This window comes from Rhamphochromis sp. 'chilingali', assembly GCF_963969265.1.
Source record: "Rhamphochromis sp. 'chilingali' genome assembly, chromosome: 12".
NCBI classification, from domain to species: Eukaryota; Metazoa; Chordata; class Actinopteri; order Cichliformes; family Cichlidae; genus Rhamphochromis; species Rhamphochromis sp. 'chilingali'.
Genome location: NC_137939.1, coordinates 9,225,767 through 9,252,193, shown reverse-complemented (window position 1 = coordinate 9,252,193; position 26,427 = coordinate 9,225,767). Strand labels below are relative to the sequence as shown.

The window sequence follows — 26,427 nt, the reverse complement described above, 5'->3', positions numbered from 1 at the left end:
TTCTTCAAAAAGTGACATTGAGAAATGGACCTGGGGAGGTGGGACCACTATTCTAAAATAAAATCACCATCTTCAGCAGCATGGCGCTGCAGGGATACCTGTTCTGGGTCAGGGTGTGTGTGTGTGTGCGCGCGCGCACGCACGTCCGCTCATGTGTTTTTTGAGTCTGTGTGTGAACAGATTGCGGTGTGTGCGCTGCATGTTGTTAGCTCTGTTGGCAGTTCTGATGAAGCTGTCATGAGGTTTAGTCACATCTTTCATAAGACTTGCACACACACACCAGAGAGCAGGGGAGTAATAGTCTGTTAATTAGCCTGTTGCTCCCCTGCATGTGTGTAGGCGTTGCTAAGCAGAGCACGCTCCCCGTCGCTGTAGTTCAAACTGAAGAAAAAGAGGTAAACGTGTTTCTTTGCGGCGATTGTTGCAGACACCTGGTGGTTTAATCGGCTACCTGATGCAACACATTGCCTGTTTTTTTTTGCCCACGCTAGATAAGTTACGCATCAGGTAGCTTTTTTTGTAAGATGGACTGTGACTGTAGGTTTTCATTTCCAACGTCCGGAGAGAAAAACAATGGTACAGAGGGGAAAAAACAGCTTACAATACGGGCAGCTTTGGCTAAATCATGAGTCTAACATGCTATACTGGAAATCAGAGAATCATCACAAAGCTCAAATTAAGATTTTTAGCCTCATTTTATTTTATGTTATTAAACCAATATCAGCTTGCTAGCTTGCCTGGTCAGCATGATGTTATCATATGTCACATCTGTTGACTCTATTCAAGGTTATACACCTATTTAAATGAAACTAGCTGTCACAAAGCTGATGATACATGCAAAAAAGATCATTACTAACATGTCTGGTTCTTTGTAACTGCAGTTATTTTTTTAATTGTCACATTCAGGTAGCATCCTATACAGTGGTGTTGAGGCTACTCACCATTACACTATTACAGTACAATTATTCTTTCAAACTGGTGGATCATCCCCTTTTAAAGATGTTAGATGTTCATTTTGCAGCATTAGCAAAGCAATAACAATAAATCACTGGTTACATAAAGTTGCTTGTATATAAATACATGCATTTCCCTCTGTAGTTGAGTAAACTGTAATACAGGGCTTGGATTTTGTTGAAACTAAACCATGATTAAATTATGTTGTAGGATTAAAAGTAAGTAGTTGAAACAAACATTTGTCAGCGAGAGAATGAGCACAATATCTGCAGGAGGGGGGGGGGGGGGGGGGGGGGGATGAAATTACATTTCATAACATCAAGTGTGTGTGTGTGTGTGTGTGTGTGTGAGACCTGATTAAGGACAGTACAGAATGAAGTGTAGGAGGTGATACAGTAACACCAGCTGGTCTACATACTGACACACCAGACTGCCAGATCCGTGTGTGTGTGTGTGTGTGTGTGTGTGTGTGTGTGTGTGTGTGTGTGTGTGTGTGTGTGTGTGTCAAAGAGAGAAACAGACTTTGTGCGTGAGCAGACTTGAGATCAGATAACAGACTGGCTTGATGTCAAACTGATTATAAGTTACAATAGCTCATTAGCAAAACCACCTGCATGTTTGTTTTGAATTACGTGCTAGCTGTGGTCCCCGAGCTGCTATAATCTGAACGCATGTTCAGAAAAACTCATCCCTTTTTAGTCAAGAGTGCAGAATCCAAAGATTGGAGACTGATATCAGGGGTTCATGTATCTTCTAATCAGAGATGGGCAGTAACGCGTTACTGTAATCCGATTACTTTTTTCAAGTAACGAGTAAAGTAAGGGATTACTATTGCAAAAACGGTAATTAGATTATGGTGACTTTCACGTAGGAACGCTGCGTTACTGCGTTACTAAAACCGTGATTTTTTTTGCGAGAATGTCTCATGACAGTGACGTAAGCGAGTGCGACGTTCGTGACAACAGCTGTCTGCAGATCAACAGTGGATAATATATCGAGTGCAGGAGAGAGTATGAGCGTGCAGCGTTTAAAGCGTGGAAGTACTGACCTTACTTTAAGTTTGATTCCATAAAAAGTGACAAAAACATTAGCGTCCATTGTGCGTGGGAAGAAAACTTCTTTTTCCAGCGAAAAAACCCCCTAAACTTCCAAGCAAGCACCGAGTGCGCTACCACGTAATGGGAAACTCACAGAGAAATTCTTCCACTGACCGCCGCGGCACACCTGCACCAGGGTTAACCTCCGCCTACCCTGCTCCTGCTTTACAGGTGAAAATAGAGCAAAAGGGTCTGAGCGCTGAGTCTTTGACTTTATTTATTTTCTGCTGTGTTTTACTTGCATCTATTTGAAAGAGTGAGTGTAAACACACAAAAAAACAATTATTTTATGTGCTGGAATGTGCAGAAAATGGGTTTAAATATTAAACAAATTTCTTCCAGTCAGAGAATGTTGCATATAATTAAATTTTTGCTTGATGCATAAAGTTAAAAGATTAAAACTAATAAAACAAGTTTTAAAAAGAGACTTTTCCATTTGATTACATTTTGTATGATGGATTACGTAGAAAAAGTAGAATTGGGCTGAAAGATCTATCGCTTTATCACCTATTCAGGTTGTAAATCGTGTTTTTAAAAAGTAACTAAGTAACTAAGTAATTAATTACTTTTGAAAATAAGTAATTAGTAAAGTAACGGGATTACTTTTTGGGGGAAGTAATCAGTAATTAGTTACTTAGTTAAGGGGCGACCGTGGCTCAGGGGGTTGGGAAGCGTATCTGTAACCGGAAGGTCGCCGGTTCGATCCCTGGGCTCTCTGTCCTGGTTGTTGTGTCCTTGGGCAAGACACTTTACCCTACTGGTGATGGCCAGAGGGGCCGATGGCGCGATATGGCAGCCTCGCCTCTGTCAGTCTGCCCCAGGGCAGCTGTGGCTACAACTGTAGCTGCCTCCACCAGTGTGTGAGAGTGAATGAATAGTGGCATTGTAAAGCGCTTTGGGTGCCTTGAAAAGCGTTATATAAATCCAATCCATTATTATCATTACTTCTTTCAAGTAACTTGACCAACACTGCTCGTAATAAATAAATAGGAAAAAGGAAAAAGTGACAAAGAAATAACAAACCATATATTTCTGACAATTTATGTTCAAGGTCCTGAAATTAGACATTTAAGAAAAAAAAACCATCATGGCTTTTTGCTGCTCTAAAATCTTAATTTTGCCCTAAATTTCAAAATGGTTTCTCTGTGAAGTCAAAGCTTTGTTGTGCTGAGATGTGGGTTTCAACTAAACTAACCTTTTTAAACTCAGGCTATTCAAGGAGAGATGGCAGGCAGGTCACAGCTTTCAGGCAGTAAACACATGCTGGAAATCTCTTCTGTAATTGGGCTTTCTGGTCGTGGTTCAAGTCTGACTAATAAATTATAAGGATGTTGAATAAATCCATCTGTGCCAAAGTTAGTCTTTGCATTAGTAAGAAGACTGATTTGACTTGATAGCATTTACAGCACATAATAAAAATGTGGACTTTGTTGTGTAATTGCAGCTATTGCTCGACATCCAGCGTTAGTAGAGCTGGCATATCAAAGAATGAGATGAGAAGGCATTGGACAGCGAGAAAGAGGGGAATCAGATTTCCATCAAGATCTTGTACTGATGATGGAAGAGTTTGTCAGCTGTGTAAAGTCTTCTCCAGAAGGTCTCTAAATTCTAAATGTGTTGATGGACATGATGTCTGGTATGACATGCCCCGGACACCTCTCCCAGGAGGCATCCTAATCAGATGCCCAAACCACCTCAGCTTTCTTTTTTCGATGTGGAAGATCAGCAGCCCTCCAAAATTTCCACTGATGGAAAAAACCTGGGTGTATTGAATGACCAGCTTTTTCCTGAATGAAAAAGCAGGGAAGCAAAAATCCATTGATGGAAAAACCTGCTCATTCAGTATATTCAAGATGTCAGCTGACCTCATTTTTTGGGCACATAACATTACAAAAGCTTGACCTCACCAACTGAAGCTAACCCAGAAACAAAACACTGCTCTCGCAGGCTTGTAGGCTGGGCAGTAGGAATGATGGGTGCCTCAGGCCACATTAAGTTTTCCCTTTGCCACTGACTCCTATCTTTATGCTCCTTATCAAAGTGAAGCTGTTTTTCGGATTAGCCTCCCTGATAAGCGGTTTTCTGAAGGCTACACAGCTGTTTGGTACCAATCTCTTCACATTGTGTGTGGAAATGCTTCTACTTTCACTATTAAACATAGGCATAAATTCTACTGCTGATTATTTACAATTTATTTTATATCTTATTAGTATTGATATATTATTTACGATTATATATCTCCGATCATGATCATTCAGATCGAATGATCTGAAAGATGGTTGTTCACTGCTATCCTTCCAGGTTTTAATAATATATTGGACAGTCCCAATTTTCGAAGTTACAGTAATCTCAATCGTTGTTTACTTTGCTTAATCTAGACCGATTATTTCTAAAACAGAGTAACATGTCGTGTGCAACCACAGGAAACGTCTTCCGTATCAACTTCATCAGTAAGGGTTAAATAACAAGGTGCCAGCTGAAACTTTAAATAATCACATATTCAGTGTAAGGCTTTTACCTAATTTAGTTACATCCAGGTGTGACTTTTTTTTTTGCCTGATATATCTTTGGATTTAATAATTTTCACACATATCTAAACCATGTAATGTCTCACTTATTTACAAAATTGGAAATAAGCTGTCATGGCTTCATCAAAGATGAGGATTTCCTGGTGTTTTTACATTATAAATGACCAGAGTGCCATAAGAGGGCAATTTAGGAATTTAGGAAGTCTTGGTTAAATTAAAAGAAAGACCAAAATGAAATGTCTTTGTAACTTTTTAGGCCGGCACGTGTTTTCAGAACCACTCCAGTGTGTTTTTGCATTGATTCTACATGTCTCCCTTGTTTGGTGGGAGATGATGGTGATAAGAGTTTTTTTTCTTGTCCTTTCGAAACAACAGCTGACAAAACAGTCTAAGCACCAGGTCCCTTTGGTCCCTGTTCAAAGTTCCTCCAATCTTTTTAAGCTGATGTGAATTCATTCATCGTTAGATAAATTGAGTAGTTTCCGTGTGGCTACTGAACTATTCTTGTTTTACCAAGTATCATTTTAATGAATTAACAAATTTCATATTTTAATTTTAAAGTCTGAACCAAACCAGATCTAATCCTTGAGTGTAACATAGCCTAAACAGCCCCTTGGAGGAGGTAATCAGAATCAGAATCAGAATACTTTATTCATCCCGAGAGAAATGATGGCGAATTAATCGTTCTTTTATATTCCTCAGCAGGATTGATCCCTCTAGTCACAGGTCCCTCTCTCCAACCTTAAAGAGTCCACTACGCTCAAAAATTAAAGTTCATAGACATGCTGCATAACCGTGTCTAAAGGCAAAAGTGTAAATTGCCGCAATTAAAAGAAGTGCAATCACAGCCTCTTCATGGCTATGTCTAACTGCTCTGATTTCACCCCAGGATTCTGATTTGAAGTGTGGTTATTCTTGAGCCAAACTTGAGATCTTTAGTTTAGTTTTTCTTTTTTATGTTTTGGGTTTTTTTGCACTATGATGTTTCAAATATATGCAAAGGCTTTTGGGCACATCATGTGTTTCAACATATTTTTTTAACTAAATTCTTTGTGACATGTCTAACAGCACAGTTCTTGTGTCAAATTTTAGCTTTTTTTTTTTTTAGATCATCTCATCCACTTATGGGTGATGATAATGAAAGGATATGCATTGCAATATCTTTTCATGTCATGTATCTGTGGCAACTTTGTACAAAGGAAAGGTTTAGCCAGTTTATCAGTGTTTGGCTCAATAATAAAAAGCCATTTCCGACTTGAATCTATTTGTTGTTAGTTGACCATAGTCTACCAATAGCATCATCAGGTCTCTGAAATGGCCCAAACCAAGTTTGTTGTTCAAATAAATGTTTATATTAATCTGCCAATCAAGTCACAGAAACCTTTACGGTTTGCTAGGTTGTTAACGTCAGGGCTACTTTACGACCAATGTAGCCAACCATTTTGCAGCAGCATGACACCACACCACACCATTTAGAATAGAATAAAAAGCCTTTATTTTGTCAACGTACGTGTGGACAAACAAAAATAATGTCATAGTCTTTAGCAATATTTTACAATGTCCTGAGTGGTGAGAGTGCAGATCTAGAGTTCAGTACTTTGATGTCATTGTGATAGAAGCTTTTCTGTAATGTGAAGGTGTGGAGTGCCAGGTTCCTGTTGGAGCACCTTTATGACAGTTTACAGTCTTTATCCCTGTAGGCAGACTCATTTCCTTTGTGTATTAATCTTGTGGTGTCAACTGAAAACACAATGACTAAGTTGATTTTGTCGGTTGGTTGGCTGCGATTAGAGAAGTGGGCCTAGGGTGCATCCCTGAGGAGCACCTGTGCTATATCTCAGAGTAGGGAAGTGATGGGTCCCCAGTCTAGCAGACTGTGGTCAGATTTGTTAAGAAGTCACTGTTGCAACCTCTGGTGGGCCTGTGGCTTCTGAAGAAGATTCTGTCTGCTGTGATCTTCGTCTCATCCTAATTAGCTTTTGTTGCAACATGATGTCTGCTTCTCAGATATGTTGACTGGTTCTTAAAAGGAACCAAAATAGAACTGACTTTGCTCCAACTCTGAATAACAGGTAAATGGGAGACACTGATTACATTGAAAGTTTAGGTACTGCAGGCTGTGCTGATTACATCAGTAAAGCAGATAAGTGGATATCTCTACATGGCTAGCAATCATATGCATATGAGCCTGCATATGCACCTGCCTCATAAGCCATTTTCACACAAGACCTTTTGGCAGTCTCAGGGCTGGACATTTTTTCACACATTTTCCTTTCTGTAATATAACTCAGAGTAGGAAACGGTTCACTTCAGGCACACTCCCACTACTGGAAATACTCCATGTGGCTTAGAAAAGGTGAGTTTTCAGAATAGAGCATGCAGGAACTACACATGATGCACATATGCGAGCAGTAAATGGAGGAAATTATTTGTTGCACCATTCTCAGATGACATCACACAGATTTGCTACTAGGTCAACTGAAACTAAACTAAAACTAGGGTAAAGAAACATTTAAATTAACCAAAATAAAATAAAATAAAATAGAGTTTTGAAAATAGCTACTCCAGAACATATTGTGTACTCGCAAAATAAATGAAGTAAAAAATCATCTCGCTTATGTGATCTACCTTTAAAAAATGCTGTGATTATTTTAAGACCCATTCTGAGCTTTTGAAAAATTTGTCTCTATCAAATGTCCTAATGAAGCCGACAGAAGAAGAAGAAAGACTAGCTAACGTCTGATTAGACTTCAACGGGCATTTTCTTTCTTGAATCCACCTCGGTTGGTTGACGCACACAAGAGTTTTGACTTTCAGCATGTGTATAAAAATGGTGATAGAGCAGTGTTTATGCAAAAAAAAAAAAAATCGGTGTGGATATAGACGTCAAATGCATGCAGTTATCTTCTTTGTTGACTCTGAGACTCTAATCTTTTAACAGCTATAATCTTCCCCTGTTAGCAGAAGCTTGTGATTTCTCTCAATCTTTCTTAAACTTGGTGCTGTTTACTGTGCAACAACGCTGTCTCCAGACTTTGCACTGAACACACATGCATTTAGTGTGAGACTATAATATTGGGTGGATTTAAAAAGGCTGCTTTTCTTCTTCTGTTATGTAAAATGGGTCATGCAGTGTAACATTATGGCATAACAAGGTGGTTGATATATTTATTTATTTATTTATTGTTAAAAGCGTTTAGAATATATCCTCCAGTCTAATTTCCTGCTGATCAAACTACTCGGGAATAAAAAAAAAAAAAGATTATCTGCCAATCTGCTTTCATGATCGACATAAATACAACGCCTTAAATGGTTCATGACATCAATCCAACGTATATCATTCGATTTTCCAAACACACAAAGGATCTCAGTTTTTCATCTAGCTCCTGGCCAAACAGAATATGAAGATGGAAAACAGCGAGGCACAAATGCCTCTCTCTCTCCTCCCTCTGTTGGTCAATCTGGATTATGTAAACAGGGAAGTGCAAGCTCGGGTAGATACCGTAACTGTGGTAGTGTGGCAAAGGTGACCGTGTGCGAGCGCGAGCGTACTCGTTTGTTCCCAGGCAGTCCTGGCTTCACGTTCCAGCTGTCACTACCTGCTCTTTCTCTCCTCCCCCACCTCGCTATTTCCAATTCTGCTGCCCCTCCCCCCCAGACTTCCTTACAATGTGGGTTAGTATGTGTAACCATGTGACTGGGCTATGACCTTTCACCTTATGTGTGTGTGATCTGTGAAGGGTAATCCCACACGACCTCTTCCCTTTCTTTTCATCACGCTCTTCCACTTTTCTTGTCCTTTAATTACACATCTAGCCATTTTCTATTCCATCCCTTCTTTCTTGTCCTCCACCCTGTCAGGCTTGTGTTTTTCTTCCCCCACCTCCATGGTTCTTACTTCTCTCCACAGTTCGTCTCATCTGCACTGACAGTGTTTGCATTTATGTGTCACTGAAATTTACCATTTGTTGCAGTTGCGGTGTTTACGATGTGTTTATTAGTGTTAATGATGTGCGATGCTGCCCCGAGGAGCCAAAAAAAAAGAATTTTCCAAACAGAAAGTTGTACCACATGACTTTATTCATCTCCTTGTTTCAGCTTTGCATCTTGCAGCCATAGTTTGACTCCAGCATCACCCTCTCTATCGGTTCATATTGATCGCCTCCCCTCTCTGTCCACAATCATAAATCAGGCTGAAGTGGATTTGTGATTATATGTTACCGTTTTAGCTTGTCAGATCTGTATTTACACATTTATTACTACTAAACTAGGCGCCAGTCTATCCCAACCAATAAACAAATTCATATTCGATCGTGTAAAATGTGTGCTTTTTGGACACCGAGAGAGATCCTCCAATCTAATGTTTCTGACATCAGTTTTGAAGGATTTCATTTTCATTGGGGCAAAACAGAATCAGCACAATAAAAACTGCCATAAACTATCAGATCGTTCACTCCTCCTCTTCCCCCTTTCCCGATCTCTCATCCTCTTCTTTTCCTCTCATCTTCTCCTCTCTGTCCATCTCTTCCTGGTTGAACCCCATTACCCTTGTTACCTAAGGCAGCTTTCCTTGAGTGGGTGTGTCCTGCTGACATCACACACTGGCTCCTGTGTCGGTTGGCTGGGGGAGGGGAGAAGCAGAGAGAGGCGGGAGGAGGTAGACCGGAAAAGCTGTGCAGTGGCGTTGCGGGGGTGTTTCTACGTACGGCGGTCAGGGGCAGTTTTCAACGACTCATTGTTTTGTAATTGTCCCGATGGTCTTCTGTCCTCAGTGGAGCGCCGGTAAAGCTGCGCGACGAGGCTAGGTGTTGGGTGACTCACACACACACGCGCGCGCACACATAGACAGACACCTACACACACTTTGACACGCTCGGTTCAGACAGAACAGAGGAAGTGTGTAAACTGTATGAAGAAGGAGCACACACACAGATTGGAATAAGTTTCTGAGAGTGATAAGGAGGAGGCATGAATCTCTCACCAGACTAGGATACAGAAAGTTGCAGCCACATGACATGGGTGAGTAGCTGAAACCTTTTGACTGACTGGTTCAGTGTGAGATTCCTTCTACCGCTTTCTCTCTCTGGTCTCGTCCCCACACGTGTGTTTTGTTCTGTAATCTCTCAGTCAGCCCAGTAATATCTCCTGCTCTGTCTTTTTATCAGTACGAATGCAGACACATTCTATCATACTGACCTATATGTGGTGCCGTGCCAAGTCTTTAGCTGGGCTGTTGAGGCAGAGCAGAGCTCAGAGGTTTCATAAGGCATGTTATGAAATAGACACAGGGGTTGTCCTTGTTCCTGTTCCTGCCCCCCAAAAAAGTATCTTTGCCTCAAGTTTCAAGGACTTCTGTGTCATTTTATTTATGTAAGACTTTCTTCTTGTTTCTGATTCACTTTTTTTTTTCTTGAGGTTGATGTAAAAGTGTCTCGTCCCAAATCAGTTTTTGTAAAGTATAAGTAGCTTCCAGTCTTTGGGGTAATAGAATAGAATTCAACTTTATTGTCATTGCACATGCACAGGTGCAGGGCAACGAAATGCAGTTTGCATCCATCCAGAAGTGCTTTAGTGATATAGATATATTACAATATATATTAGCAATAATATAGATATGTAAGTAGGGCTGGGCCATATCATACGGTTCACGGTAATACCGGTATAATTTTGGGCAACGATAGAAAAATGAAATATCGCGATAGAATATGGGTAAAACGCGCATGGCAGCGCCTTTGTTTTCATACGCACATGTCGGAAAAAGCATGGCGGCGAAAGCAAATCGTTGAATGAAACGCAACTTCAGTGGTGTGGAACTGGTTTAGCTTTCGTCCGTCAGATACACAACAAAGCACTATTTTTGGTAGAGCATGCTAGCGGGCCGTCATTATTACCGTGTTTTTTGGAAAATACGGCACACTTAAAATCAATCCTTTGTCAAGCACCCTTGGCCACTGTACTAGTGTATTTCCATTGTGGGGGTGTTTACTGTAGGGGGGAGGAGACCAGAGGTTATAACTGTAACTGTTGTGTGGAGTTCTAGAGATCAGCCTTTAGAATAGGACTGCAGTGTGCTGATCTCCAGATGCATCTGTAAGAATAATGGGTAATAAAAGGATTGTGTAAAACATGGAAACATCTCAGCGTGATCTCTACCAGGACCAAAAGAATCGCAGAGACCGGCGTTGTCTCAACAATTGTCAGCAAGGAATTTGCATTTGCACTGTTAAATTTTTATATAACTTTAATTCACATAAAACAGCTGCTTGTTTAAGTGAAAATACATTGATGTTTTGTTTTGTTTTTTTGCACTAATAAAGTTGTGGAGTTGTAAAGTATTTTGTCCAGTGTCAGTTATATCGTCAGTTATATCGTTATCACAAATTTTCAAATGTATATCGTGATAAATATTTTTGGTCATATCGCCCTGCTCTAGTAATAAGCCATCTAATCCAGGATGAAGGGCTTCCTGTAAGTTTTTATAACAGTGTTCCCTCAGGTCTGTTAAAAAAATGTAACAAATTGGATTCATTAGCTGTAGAAAGGGTTAGGGTTAGGGTGTTAGGGGTTAGGGTTAGGGGTTAGTAGAGTAAACATTTGCTTGTTTACTCTACTCCATATGAATAGATATGAGTTTGCCACTCAGTGATTTCAACAGTGTTTCAGATCCACAAATAAACTTCTCATATGTTTCAGTGTGCGTTTAAAAATGTGTGGAAGGTAAAACGACACATTTCGAAGGCGTTCTATTACTGAGGTCACTCTTAGTATAACAGTAAACAATCGGTTTTAAGTATTGGACTGTCTTTATAAAATACGTGTGATATAATGTGTAACAGTTTTGAGTTTCTTAGCAGAAACCGCATATAAAGTAATAATGACGATCTTATAACACATGTAAGGGTTCTGATGGATGATGTGAGCTTTGATCTTATTTTGAAGGCGTTTCAGAGATGCTCACTCATGCAGAGGCATTCCTCTACGCTCTCTATTCTGTCACACACACACACAGTGGGGTCACCACGGAATCCCGACTCTGTCACTTGTCCAGCACTTAAAACAATCTCATGTGGGAGCGGGGAGATGCCTTTGAACGGGTGTTGTTTTTGTGTGGAACTGTGTGAAGTTAATGGTTCACTAAAGTATTTATTTAGTCTTCAGTGGCTTCAGATCTGTTATAAACAGGTGGGATTTCCAAAACTTTAGCACAGATTTAAAAAGAACTGTTGATTATTTGAATTTATTGACTGAATACTATTAGAATATTCAGTCAGTGAAGTTAATTTCACTAATTTCCATGTTTCCTTCAATATACTACAGCAGCGGTCCCCAACCCCCGGGCCTCGGACCGGTACCGGTCCGTGAGTCGTTTGGTACCGGGCCGCGAGAGTTGAAATGTATAGTTTTCAGGGTTTTTATCGGTTTTCAGCGTTATTTTGTTATCGTTTTTATCGTTTACTTGGTTTTCCTGGGTCTTTGCACGTGTGTTATGAATAAATCTTCTTTTTTTCGGTACCGGTACTAGTTTTATTTTATTGTATTTATCCGCGACACCTTAAAGGCCGGTCCGTGAAAATATTGTTGGGCATAAACCGGTCCGTGGTGCAAAAAAGGTTGGGGACCGCTGTACTACAGCATCAGTCAGCGCTTAGTATATAAATAGGTGTATTTTGATGGTACACATTAAAAATAGAGCGCAATGAAAATAAACATATTCTCTTATAAATTTGCAGCAGTTTACTTCAGCATTGCTCTCTCACCTTATTTTGAAACACCTTTATTGTGCATTGCCTCGATATTTTTTATGTCCAATCATATCTCTCCATGATGTATTCCTCAAGATCGGGGATGTCAATCATAAGGCTTGGATGCCAGAATCCAATCCAGCCCATTGGATTCTTTTGGAAAATGAAGGAGGGCATATTTTTACTTTTTAGTGTATTTTAATAAGTTTTGCACCTTATGGGGGATAAAGACCTCCCCACTGACTGTTCATACTATACAAAAAGTAATTAAGTAATAGATAAACAATTAAATAGTTAGTTAGTTGCTGTGCTTTCTATATTGACTTTAGAATTTATTTATTTTTAACAAGGAGTCAAAAAAAATTGACATTTTCTATGAATTAACGGAAACTTTCTGTTTTCTAACTACAGGATCACGTGAGTGACCAGGATACAGGATATTGTTCTGTAAATTTAAACATTTATTTCTTACAATTTAAGCCCAAAGAGTCATGCTGACAGATTTCTGTTATTTACTACAACAGCTTTTTTTTGTCGTGTGGAAAAACTGAGACGCATTGTTGAAATTGCATTATTTCTTATATTATGATATTTCAGGGGATTAAATGTGTAAACTTCTTTTCACTGACAGAAACTGGTTTTTCACCAGTCTGCCCCACTTAGGATCAAACTAAGCTATGAGTTTGTGACCCACAAAGTAAACTGATATAGAATTAGAGATCAGTAAAATTAGACTGATCTCGAGGGATCTGTTTAGTGCAGGAAAGCCAAATGATGCATCAGAACGTCTCCTTTATGTGAGTGCACCTTGGGCCTTGAAGTGCGGTAAAAGTTATAATGGCCATTATCACTCACTAGGTGTTTAAAGTTTGAGAGTCTGTGAAAGTCACTTTGTTGTAATGCGTGTTAATCCTCTGACGTGTGGTTGTGTGTACATGTATAATTTGATCTTTGAGGCAACAACTTTTACAAGCCTTGCTGAGATGTTGTAACGCCTTTAATCATCAACGAACACTTAAATGGTTCCTGCTTCTGTGCATGCTTTGTATTCCTGACTCTGTTTATGGGGGAGTGGTTTAATATGACAGTTTTTTTGTTTTTTTTTAGCTTTAGTTGAGCGAGGGGAGGAGATTGAAGGGTGGTAGGAGTCCCCCCTCAGCAGGGCCCCAGCTCCAGCATGAAGGGTTATGTAAGTTTTCAGCTGCCAGCCTTCCTAGCTGCCTCTGCCTCACATTCACATTGTTATTGACCAGAAAGGAGCACACAGTGGTGGACCAGTAGTCAGAGAGTCAGTCAGTCACTGAGGTAGTCAATTTAAAGCCCACCTAAGTGTAAAGCCAGGCTAAGAGGAGGGAAGATCCACCTCCTCCTTACTTCTTTTTAAAAGTTTTTTTTCCTTGAAAGGGGAAGCAATTTTGAGAGTGTGACAGGGAGGCAGAGGACACCAGCTTTTCCTCTGTTTCTGATAACCATGCTGCTTCTGGATGAATCGGAATCATTTGCAGGTGGGTGACATAATTCGCCTGAACCGTGTTGAGGTTGTGGAAGCGATTCATCTTTGGGGAGAAAGTTAGAAAGAAATGAGGGGAAAATATGGAGGTGCGTAAATGTTGTATGCGCTATGAATGCTTTAAGAACAGGAAGAAAACGCCACACAGAGAGCTTCACGCGTACGCTGAAGTTTAACTGATGAGATAACGAACAGTGTTACTTGGCTGCAGAGGCGCTTCCTTTCTGCATCCTGTTTCAGGAGAGGCAGCATGAAGAGAAGCCAGAGAAGAGGTGCACGGAGGGGGGAAATGAGTTAGAAGCTGCAAGATGATGAGAAATGGGGAACTTTGATGTTATAAAACCAGCTAAGAATTGACTAGAATGTGCAGCAGTTGTTGATTGAGGGTCGTTAAGTTACTTAATATTGTTGTGTAACACTGGATCTATACCTCCTTAGGCGTGTGCAGTCTATCTGAGCACGCTTTCTATTTACCTTTCTGGTTTCATCTATTTTTCTCTTCTCAGTCACCGTCTACAATCGCTGCTCTCTCTCTGCTCGATTCGTCCCATTTTTCTTATCTTCCTTCCATCTTTCAGCCGGTCTTTCTCCCACTCGTGTCCACTGCCTCTCTCTCTGTTGTCATCTCAGTTCCTGCCTCCGATTGGCTGTCTCTACGGTTACCTAAACCAATGCCAGTGCTGTGATTGGCGGACGGGGGTAGGATCGGGCCATGCTGGAAGTGTGAGCATGTGGAGGCAGGAAAACATATGGTTCAGCAGACCAGTGGGTTAGGGGGGTAAACGGCTGTAGCTGGAATGAATGAAAATGAAGGCTCTGAGTTCGTTCACATTTCTTCATCTGTTTATCCAGCAAACACAAGATAATCAGAAACTTCAAATCTTGTGTTAGATCAACTTTAATAGTTTGTTTTCAGTCAGATCAGGATTTTAAGTCTTAAATTTGTCTTAATTTGAAGCTGTCTTCACTGAATTTAGATGTACAGTGCAATGATTTGTGAGTCTTGTTGCACATGCGCTCAGTTTAAAGTTGACTCACAGATATTAAAAACATGTGATCGTGTGGATGAAGTAGGATCCAGAGTGGCCCTAAAACCATATTCAGATTGTCCTTGTTCTGCTTTTTATTAGTTTTTTAAGATCCATTTACATTTGCAAACAGTGAACGGAAATCTTGGTCCGGACGTCTTTGCACGTATGCCAAAACTTCCGATAAATTAGACACTGCCCTCCAGGGGCACTTTAGGCAAACAATGGCTTCCCGCAGTGTGCCCAATAGGAATGTAACTATTCAAGGTAAAGTTATGCGTCACGTCAGTCATTGTTTCATTTTATGCCCAATGTTCTGCAGTAAAAAGACAAAACAGTGCAGCTGCAGGGATTTTTACACGTTTTAACAGCAGTTGTTGAGATTAAAACAGGTACTGTTAAGGTCTCCAGAAAAGGTCACCAGCTCATAATTCAGGATCTGCCTGATCACGTGAGCGTTTTTTTTAGACTTTAAAAACAGTGCTTTAATTTTGCTTAGCGAGCACCACGGCCCACTGACTCTCCTCTTGTTCCCTTTTGAAAAACGTTCACAGAAAATCCTTTATGGAGAAATAACTGTCTGCATGCTCGTAATTCATGGGATCACTCTGGGCGTTTGGCTCACTATGAAAAGAGACACTAGATACCTCGTCATGTCTCTGATTGTGCTGTGTCAAATAGCGACGAAGGGTAAAAAGAATAGGACACACTGTTTTTCCCTAAATCTGTTGTGCGTGCGTGTATTTGAGAACAGTGCGTCCGTCAGTGGAGAGAGGGTTTCCGTGAAAAGAAAACAAATTTGACATTTTAATAGCAGCAAAAAGTCTGTCGTACAATAAAACAGGAACAGGCTTGTACTGATTGTTCTTCCATCGTTCTGCACTGCTTGCTCTGTTCAGCTGTAATTGGCCTCAGCATGCCGGGGAGGAACAACCCGTCCTGTTCAGGCCAGCACTGGAGTCCGGGCCAAGCACCAGGAGCACGTGCAGTCTGATTGCTTTCATAACGCCCCGGTGCTGAGGATGGACACACGGCTAATGCTCTCTTTGTCAAAAAGCAGTTTTTATTAAATGTTCTTTCATCTTCCTGGTACAGCAGATTTCTTTGTCTTTATTGTAAAATTTCCCCTTCCAGGTTCGAGTGACCTCTCTTTTTCATCTTTCTCCCATCCACACTTTTCCGAGTGCCTCACTCCTCCTCTCTCTCAAGTCTTAAAGAATTTGACCACAGATTAAAGCAGGTAGCAGATTTCCTTTTAAGAAATTTATACCCCATAAACTTGAGATCTTCTTTAACTTTGTGTGTATCCTCTGCTGCACTTCCAAGTCCTGTTTTACCTCATCTAATCCCCAGTTATTCTCTCTGTCTCATTAAATGGCCGCAGTGCTGTATAATGTTACAGTACAAAAGTCTTTTGATCAGATAGCGAACGTCATGGGTGTGGTGCCTGCACTAAGCCAATACCGGTTACATTATTTCACATTGCTACTAAATATTGGCTAGATTACAACGAGCTTAGAAATCTAAAGATGCTTTTTCAGTCTGCAGTGATCATTTATTCAGCTTCTTTTTGACAACCTGATTGGTAAATGTAAAGAGACACAAGTCCCTGAAATGATAAACAAATAATTATAAAACAGCCCTATGATAGATTGGCGATGTTTCCAGTGTGTACCCAGCCTGTCGTCCCGTAATAGGTGGGATTGAATTAGTGGAAGAATAACGGATGGATTATAAAATGTGATTTGTTTCAGTCTCTTTATAACGACTTCACAATCATAAATTTTACTTGTATTGATGTGTAATTAAATAGTCGTTATGGGTTGAAGAGAAAACAGTGCTTTTGCGGTGTAGCTCGAAGCGTTTCACAATATGAAATGTTTCTTGGTACTGAAAGAGGAGTAATGGGAAATGGTTACGTGAGTTTTGCTCTCTTTCCACCTCCGGAGGAGCTGTGACCGGTAGTCCATTAGCTGAAATGTTTCTCATTGTGTGCCAAAGTGTTAAGATTTTGGGTTTCTCAGAAGATATCTCACAGGGTGTTCAGAGGCTGAAAGTACACACTGTGTGCAAACTGTTGCCAATAAGGGTTTTATGTAACAGGCTATAGTGTGACCAGCACGAACCATCCCGACGTTCTCTCCTTCTCCTCTGGCTCCTCCTCCCTCCTCTGCCTCCCTCCCCAGCAGCAGTGACACACTGGCCTACTAACAGCCTGTTCTACCTCGTCTCACCCCCTCTGCTGTGCCGTCTTTATCACATGGCCGTTGTCTCTCCACCTCCTTTTTTTCCTCTCTGTCTTCTCGTCTCACCGCCTCATCGTTTCTCTGACACACTCGTCGGAATCGCTGCCAACAGGAACATTTCATAACTCACCTGCATCGCTCTAATAAAGCAGCCTTAATAACTCATTCAGGGCAGTGTCTTACATAAGAGAGGTGTGCGCGTGCGTGTGTGTTGCTCAGCATTAGTATTGAGATTTTATTTTCGTCCTCATGGCAAGCACGTAACCCAGTTAAATCTCGGTCAGTCTTTCGGGAGAACAACTTAAAAACTTTGAGAAACTTTCCTGCATTTGGCTGTAATTTGGTTGGGTGGGGTCAATAAACCACAACAAAAAATTACAGAGACAGCGAGTGAGACAATATTTTTATTTGAACTATGAGCTTATAAATTGCTCTAATTTGGCAGGAAGTTCATGATGTATTTGCACTGATGATCATTTACAGATGCCTAGATCTCTGATTTGGTCACATGACCTTATAAAGGTTTAGAACTGCAGAAGTAGAAAGCATTTACAGTCTATATATCTACCTGATATCATGGCCATGATCTGTTGCTAGTGAGTGAACGACTACAAAAGCATATACAGCGTGCAGCTACTCCTCCCCTGCACTGATAGGAGCCAGTTAAGGTGGTTCAGACATGATGCCTCCTGGATTTCTCTTAGGTGATGTGTTTTTGATGGCTGGCAGGTGGTTAATCGGAAGAGGAAGGTCTGGGAATTCCTGGTTAATGTACGCTCTTACCTGGATAAGCAGATGCTGATAAGGTGGATGAATAGATGGAAGAAGACATTATTCCATCTGTCATCAACTATGGAAAAAGCAGAAATAATACCCTAGCTGTAACTGTCAGGCCAAGTTTAAGAGTTTTGCATTTTTTATAGTTTATAGTTTGTCTGTTGGTATGTTCTTCCAAGCAGTCTGTCCACCAGCGTCACTGTCTGTGCTCCATCCAGCCACCTTAAATAATCTCTGACACTCTCCTTGCCTTAAGAGAACAGCACGGACGCTGCTGAACAGCAGGAGCGAGGTGGAAAATCATGCCGACACACTCATCACTCTGTGTGTGTGTTTCAAAGTCTAGATGTTCTTTAAACGTCGCTGTGAGACCATCAGCTCTTGCGAGTGTGCTCTGTGTGCTTGCAATGCGTTACATCTTTTAATGTGTGTGTGTGGAGGACGTGAGATTCTTGTGAACATGCTGGTTGTGTAACAGCCAGAGGCAGCAGTTACATAAGCGTCCCTTCTCGTCGGACCAGCCTTAGCGGCGGTGGCCTGGCTGTCTGTTGGGGAGCAACTTTTTCCCTTTGTGAGACTCGGACTGCGTAAATGAGAAAGCCAGGAAGTCACTTAATAAAGCAGGTCGTCTTATTGGACCTCCACCTGAACACAAATAGAAGTTTTGTCTTTTCTATACTTTAACTCTTTACACAGCAGACTGACCTTGTCAACATATTCATCAATGACACATCTCCAGTTTGGATCCGTCATTTACGTTTCCACTCGAAACAGTATGTTGAACTGGAAGCTGTTATTTACTTCTGATAACAATCAAACTTTTTGTTTTGAGTTTGTCGGTTTTTCACATATTTTCCATCATGTTCTAGTTTACTAGGAATCTCTGAATAGTTGGGCCACAAGACAAGCCTAAATCACACTTGATGGTATAATTTAGCAGCCATTATATGAAGGTAGATCTTATCTCCAAGCCTCTCTGAAACTGCGATTTTTAATCTCAATTCTAAAGCTATGTTTGCAATACCAACTCAGATTAACTTGAAGTGAAAAAGAATAATGGCAGTTAAACAAGTAGGAGGATGGTTTCATTTCTTTTGTTCAGAGGGTCTTGGATTTCTGGCAGGTTACTACTAAAAGAAAAAAATATGAACCTCTAGCATAGGAAATAAGAGGGGGTTTTTTTAGATTGATTTCTGCATTTTGTCATTTAAAAATGTGCAGTGAAAGATTTCCTTCACTTCACTTGCGGTGCTCCTGTATTTTCAAGTGAAATTCTACAAATTGCATCGGCTTTCAGTTAGCGTGAAGCAAAATCTTAGCCCTGAGTGAAAATTGGAGGCCAAAAAAGGCCATCAGCCAAGAAACAAGTGAAAATAAACAAAAACTTGTACCAATTCTCACCATTTTATCTCTTGCCTTAGCCCCCAGTTACATGCGAGATCAATAATTGACCATCTTTCAATTGGGCCCCTTGGCAGATGTGTATTCCCCAACGTCTTTGCTGGTACTGGAATGCGACTGTGACCACAAAGAGGTATATGGTGCTGCACCTAAGACGTCCTCGTGATTTCTTTGGTTGATAGCAGAGGGCTTTGGTGAAAATGTGGAAACTAAGAAACCAGAACAGAATAGAGACCATTTCTTCTTCGAAGTTTAAGGGGCACCAGTTGAAACGAGCTGGCTGCTGAGGTAAGGCGACACATTTACTTTGAAGGTGAACGCATTATGCATTATGTTGTTTGTATTACACTTTTTCAAGCTTTACTACCACTCTGCTAGTGGGTTAGCAGGTGTTTGCAGACAAGTTTTCCATGCAAATTACAGGTGACTGCTGCAGGCTGCCGGTGACCAAAACAATCACCAGCAAGTTTTTGCTGCAACAGCCTCGCCAACACTCAGCAACCAGTTGGGGAATGCACATTTTCCCCTCAAGACTGGAGGTTCCCACGGGGGTAGCGGATCAGTCAATAGGTCTGTGTGACTGAAGCCTTATAAGTTTTCTGTGATTATATTTGGATCTACCCTGACAAATTCATCTCTATTTACACATAAGCGCTTATTAAAAAAAATATCACCCGAGCTTTTAGTTTCTTATATTTGACAACCTAAATACCCTCCATGCATCCATCCACTTATGCTTGTCCTGATCAGGATTTCTTTAGTAGAGGATAAACCTTCATCAGCATCATCAGCGAAAACGTACAGCACATTATTGTTTGATATGAAGCATCGTGCCAGTAATCAGCTTGCATGTCAGACCGATGGAATTACAGCTTCTAATGACAGCAGAAATTGTTTTATAAATGGATCTCAGCATGGGGGCAATTGTGTACAAGTGAGACTCATTGATGAGGAAAGAAATCCAGCGAAGGAGGAGGAGAACAAGTGACAGGTGAGTGCGATGAGGTGGAAGCAGGATTAGATGGGAAGGGGAGGGGTGAGAAAATGAGAAGCAGGAAAGGACAAGTGTGAAGATGGTGCATCTCTGATTTCATGCAGAGCTGCATTTGGAGTGGAGAAAGTGAATAAAGACTTATAATACACACCTGCAGAATAATGAGCTAGTAAAGCAAATGTAGACTCAGGTGTTTAGTACGCATTCTAACAAAGGTTTAATTTTTTTAAAAAGTAATGAAAAAATAGTCAGGAATAGTCATAATAATTAAAAAATATCAATGCATGAATTGCATTTAAAACCACTTAATTTCAAATAGCTTTTCACTTTTCAAATAAATAAAACTTGCCAGTTACAAAAAAGCATTTTTATTTAAGCATGGCTTACTACTTGCTTCTTGCCTCTAATTCTTGTTGCGTCACAAAGTTGCCCTGTTTTACAGGCATTTTAAAAGTCTGTGATGTTACACAATTTATATTGCAGTTTTTCCAAACATGTTGAATAACTGCAAGAGAATTTGTGGTTCTCGGTAAAGGGGATTAAAATTGATTCTTTTTTCCACCAGCACTTGTCCAGCTGAGCCTCTTGGGACAGCGTTAAATGAGACGATTAGATGAATCATTTAGATACTCTGTTACTATAAATATTCTATTCTTCTATTTTCTATGTACTTCCTGGAATACCACGGTTGAATAATAATACAGTTTGTCCTCTCTGTGTGTTTGTGTCTCTGTGCACGTAAAACGTGTGACGCAGAGGATTCTCCACCGCGTAGTAGTAAATATGTGCCATCATCTGTAATCTGCTTACACAGACAGCAGCTGGCCAATGACGGGTCGCGACACAGACAGATTGTCCACTTCAGCCTTTCTTTCTTTCTTTCTTTTTACGAGGCAAGAAAAAGATTGAAAGCTTTTTTTTAATGTTTTAATCTTCAAAGGACATTAGACCCTAAAAACATCCTCAGGTCTCACCATTCCTTGAATGTCTGACTTGATGGAAGTTGGTATGTAGGTCAGAACCTCATATTTCCTGTGTGAGGCTGTGTTTGTGTGCATCTCTCTAAGCTCGCCCTCAGATGTCTCAGGTCATGATTTATAGATGCAATTGAATCTCATGCAGGTGTCGGATCTCAAACTAAATTGGGGTCATCGTCAGTTCATTGTTAATAGAGAAGCTCGGGAAAATGGTACTCGACGACTTCGGAGAGTACCAATCTTTACTCCCAGTTTTAGTTCAAGGTCCAGATTTCTATCCATCTTTTTTTTTGCCAGAGAAGTTTTTTTTTGAGAAGCAAAGACAGATTACAGAAGAATCTGCAGTCTGCCATCTGTTTTTCTCACTTATGGGCAAAACCTTGGCATCGCTAACTTGTCAGTTTTTTCAGAGCCAAGAAAACAGCCTGTACCACTAATGACTCTAGAGAAAACAAGACTTTATAAGGGGACTGATGCGTTATACTGCTGTTAGTACATATTTGTAGGTAATTCTCTTTGGTTACTCTTTTTAACCCTGTAGTTTTAACCTTTCCTGTTCTTCTGCCTCCTCACTTTAAGAAATTGACACATTAGGAGTTGCCACTTACTTCACATAAACACACACACACACACACAGAGTTCTTTGGCACACTTATGTTTGTATGTTCGGCAGCATAGTGCGAAGAGTTATATAAACACTTACATGCATTGATGTGGTTACATAAACTTGGTAAGCAGAAGATGTTTCTTCTCTGCAACCCCACTCAGACACTCATACGTGTCACACCAACCATGAATCTGTTGCCGGTGGCCTTGCATTCTGTCGAGGCTCGTATCTCTCAAGAACATGTTGTGTTGTCTTTTGTGAGGAGCGCTGGGTCTCGAGCCCACAGGGAGTGTCCAACTAAGCGAATTAATGGCTTAGAAAATGTGCTGTGGGTGCTGCTCACTCTGTGACGCTCGCTGGTCCCGGTGAGTCAGCATTTCATCAAGACACTGAATTACTTTCTTTCCCAGCTCTGTCGTGACGGAGGTTGAGCTTTCACTACGTTTCACACTTTGCTTTGACTAATTTTACCCACATATTGTCACAGTTGTTTTCTGCTCCTCGTGGCTTCGCAGCAAACTGATGGTTTAAATCAGTCACCTAGCAACAGTCAGCTCTCCAACTCTGATTCTCACCTTGAGATAACGCCTCAGCTGGCCTTCTGCACAAGGGAGGGTTTTTTTTTTAATTAGGTGGGCGGGTCTTGGACGCTGAATTTAGATCAGAACTGAAACTGTGTAGTTACTGCATTTGAAGTGTGTGTGTGGGGGGGTTGCTATAACTCATGTTCTGAACTGAAAGAGTTTTCAGATTCTCATGAACCAAGCAATCATTTAATTAAAACATACTGATAATAAAAGCTGGTGTGACGCTTGGGGTTACGCTCTCAGTGTGTGACAAACTCTGTCGTTATTGCGTTAGATATGCAAGTCTACCACATCTCATGGACCTCCAAAACTCTTACAGCTATAACCACATGTTTATGCTCTTTTGAGTGAGCATATTTGGTCTGCTATGTGTATAGTAGGGGTGCAACGATACACAAAATTCACGGTTCGGTTCGGTTCGATACTTTGGTGTCACGGTTCGATATTTTTTCGATACAAAAAAAAATGTTCATGCCTTTTTAATTTGTCATTTATTAAAATTATAAATATATATTTTAACACAAAAGTACAGTTTTTAAATTTAACCCTAACCCTTGTGCGTGTTGTTTTTTAGCTCGTCATATTGCAGCCACAGAAATTCTTTTGTCCATGAAACCATAAAGCTGCACTTTCTTTTTGCCTTATAGTCTGATTTGTCATAACTTCTCCGTTTTGTGGTAAGCTTTTCTTTGGCTGTCACTTCTTCACCCTGACCTGTCTTATTTGGCTCAGCAGAACTAAAATATATATCTGTCTGTGAAGGTTCTCAGTCATCCAGGTCATCGTAGTCAAATATAAATCCTGCCGCACTCACATAAGCTCAGCGATTCTCTGCGCGATCAACCTCTCACATGTTTAAGCTGCGGGAGATTTCACTTGTCATGTTTGCATAGTAAGCTAACAATTAATAAGACGATGTCAGAGGAATTGGTGCACAAATTATCATCACTCACAGATCAGTGCTGTCGCTCTCTATACACAGTTCGCGCGATTGCAAAGTGAAAGCAAAAAAACAAGCGCAAATTCAAACACGATTTCAATATGTCACATATTGACAGTGGCTCACCCAATGACATAATTACCCAGCTACATTTCTGAAAGAATGCAAAAGCATTGACATATATTTTTCCTTCCTACAATAGCCCGACAGGCAGGGCAGAGATAGCCCCGGGACGTCGGGCTAGCGATATTGCGAGCCCTGTATCTGATTGAGGAATCACTCATCTTTGGAAAAGAGAGTTTATTACAGAGAAATGTCTCTTTCCAAAATAAAAGCTATACTATCCGCTTCTTCTGGGCTATATTCTCAGCAGCATAAGGAGAATCATGTGCTAACAGCTGTCTAAATGACTCGGCTAAAGTTAGTAGCATGCTTGTTGTTTTTGTCTTTGCACTAGGATGATGTCGGTGTAAATGTGCAGTCATATTCGTTGTGTTCCCACTAGTGCTTTCAGGTTAATCTCGTTGAAATAACCTTAACGCCACAACACGGCAAATCTCCGTTAACGAGCTACCCTATACAGAGGGGCTAGACGGCCAACACGTTAACGAGCTAACTGCGCTAACACACTAGCTCCCACCCATGTAATTGAGCATTGCATGGCACATCCAACATACTGTTTTACTTTAGTCCATGACTCGCTTACCTTCAGGGTCATACGTCACATGAAAACCAAAATAATTCCAAACGCCAGATCTGAATGAGGGTGGGGAGGTCCACTTCTGTCTTGCTAGCTTGCCCTGCGCTCTTCCTTCTGACCATGCTGTCTGTGTTGAGTGCTCAGTGAATCTGCGTTCGACTACTCCGCCTAGGCTGCACTCTCAAGCCTAGGCGGAGTAGTCAAATGCAGATTCACTGAGCGCTCAACACAGACAGCATCGTCAGAAGGAAAGTTGATAAAATAAATTACAAATTTTGTATTGTTCTTTTTTTTTCTCCCCTTTGGTTTTCTTTCTTTCTCTCCCCCTCTTTCTTTCATTCTTTCCCCCTGTCCTATCCCACAGTCATGTCTGTCCCGTTTGCAACTGAAAATAAAATAAATTCATAATTATAATAAAGGTCAATCAAATGGACCAATATGATGATCCACTTAAAATAAATCCTCTTGGCATCTTTCTTGGCCTCAAGACAACAATTCTGATGGCTATAGATCCAAACGGGACACAAAAAAAAAAAAAAAAAAAAAATTGAAAAAAATTGTATTGTTCGATACATATGCGTACCGAACCGAAAGCACTGTATCGAACGGTTCAATATCGATACGAATATCGTTGCACCCCTAGTGTATAGATATGCTGGTATGACTATATGTGTTCTCCAATATGTGCCGATTTTAAATCTTCCCAAAATAATGCAGAAAAGGGTTTGTTTGACATGGTGCGATCTCCTAGTTTGCCCATCTAAACCCTTCAAACCCCACTTTTTACAATCACAGCACATGCCATGTAAACCTCTGTCTTCAATTGAAATCATTAGGTTGCGAAATAAACTGTACATCTAGAATATCATCCACTATTTAGATATCAAGTTGTTTTATTTAATACCAATTGGCCTTTCTCCTACTCATGGCAACACTAATCTTTAGTGTTGAGATTTATTTATGTTCATTTCATCAGAAATCATAAATAAAATCTTTAGTGTGCTGAAGTGGAAAGTAGCATGGAAATAATAAGCCACCAAATGGTAATATGCTACTCAAACTGGATTTCCTGCTTCCTTGTAACTGACAGGTTATTGGTTTTTAGACATAATGGAGAATAGACCTGAGAAATTGAATCTGTGAGCAGTTTGGCAGGAGTTGCTGATACTGGAGGGAATCAGGTGATGAGGCACAAAGCAAAGGCCATTTGATGCAATTGCGATCCATATTGCATTATGTAATATGTTTGTGTCTGACTTCCTGCAGCCGATGACATTTATCTTCGCCGGCTATTTTGATTGGAGTGCTTCCAAACTCGTCCTCACAGAGTTATGAGCACAGCACTCAAGACGCAAGTGTACGTTAGCAAAGCATGATTCAGGAGAGGCTTTTGCTTCCTCGGGCCCTCGGCAGAGAGTATTGAACAGTTTATCTGTTATATAAGTTATTTTTGCACATTTATGCGAGCGTGTTGTATAACCTGTCGGGCCGTAATGCGACGAGATTCTCCCCCCATGTGTGCGTTCGCGAGTCTGTGTATGGGTCTGTACATCTTCCTGTATATATGAGAGGCACTTCATCGTGACAGCTTCCAGATTGCTCTCTGAAACACGCTGTTACAGCTGCACGGTGCTCTGTTTTCTGTTCATGTTAAAGTCCCAGCTCGGCTTTCACCTTGACATCTCTAATTTGTCAAAGTTGAGTTTAAACCCACAAAAAACAGTTAATATTCTAGTGACACGATGAGAGGATATAGAGAATGGGTAAATATTCTGTGGATGTGCAATCTTTTTCCCTTCCCTTAGAAACTAGTGACATGGCTGAATAGCAGCTTGTGTTCAAAGCTGCTACTGTTAAAATTCCTTCGGTTATTACTTAATAAATCACAGTATCTCTGCAGTAAAGTTTATTTTTGTAATCTTTTAAACAAACGTACTTTATTCTTTGACACTGCACTAAAAAACAGTAAATGAGAGAATTTAATTTTTTTGCCATTTCAAACCTTCAAGATTATAAACACATTATCAGATGGCAAACAGCAAAGCACCATGAGCCGGATGCTGTTTGCGTCTCCTTTTGTCTTCCAGCTGCTCTCAAAGCCAACCGGAGGTCCTTTTCCCATAAAAACAAGATGAATTTCTCCAGTAAAACCATTAAAGGGCCGTTAAATGTTTGGACTCAGTAACTGTAGCCAATCTGCTAATGGCCCCTTCTAGTGAATTCTCATTCTCCATTTAAGTTTTACTGGAAATGGCAATTATGTACTACATTTTTATTTCTTAAGTGAAAACAGGTGTGCTATGCCAGTGTTGTTATTTTATTTATTTTATTTTTTGGGG

General features: G+C 40.5%; 1 protein-coding gene across 3 annotated transcripts in view; it reads left to right on the top strand.

Annotated features, from left to right (window-relative positions):
* Window positions 1–26,427, top strand: part of LOC308406733 (helicase ARIP4-like) — an 84,747-nt gene that overhangs the window by 36,671 nt on the left and 21,649 nt on the right. Inside the window, exon 1 of one of the 3 annotated variants that reach the window (XM_080897921.1) lies at window positions 9,354–9,598. The exons of 1 other annotated variant lie outside the window; for it this stretch is intronic. In XM_080897921.1, coding sequence (XP_080754047.1) covers window positions 9,595–9,598 — 4 coding nt within the window. In that variant the 5' untranslated portion in view covers window positions 9,354–9,594. Of the gene's footprint in view, window positions 1–9,353; window positions 9,599–13,553; window positions 13,827–26,427 lie in introns of those variants that run through there. One more of the 3 variants, XM_080897920.1, reaches the window with a different exon arrangement.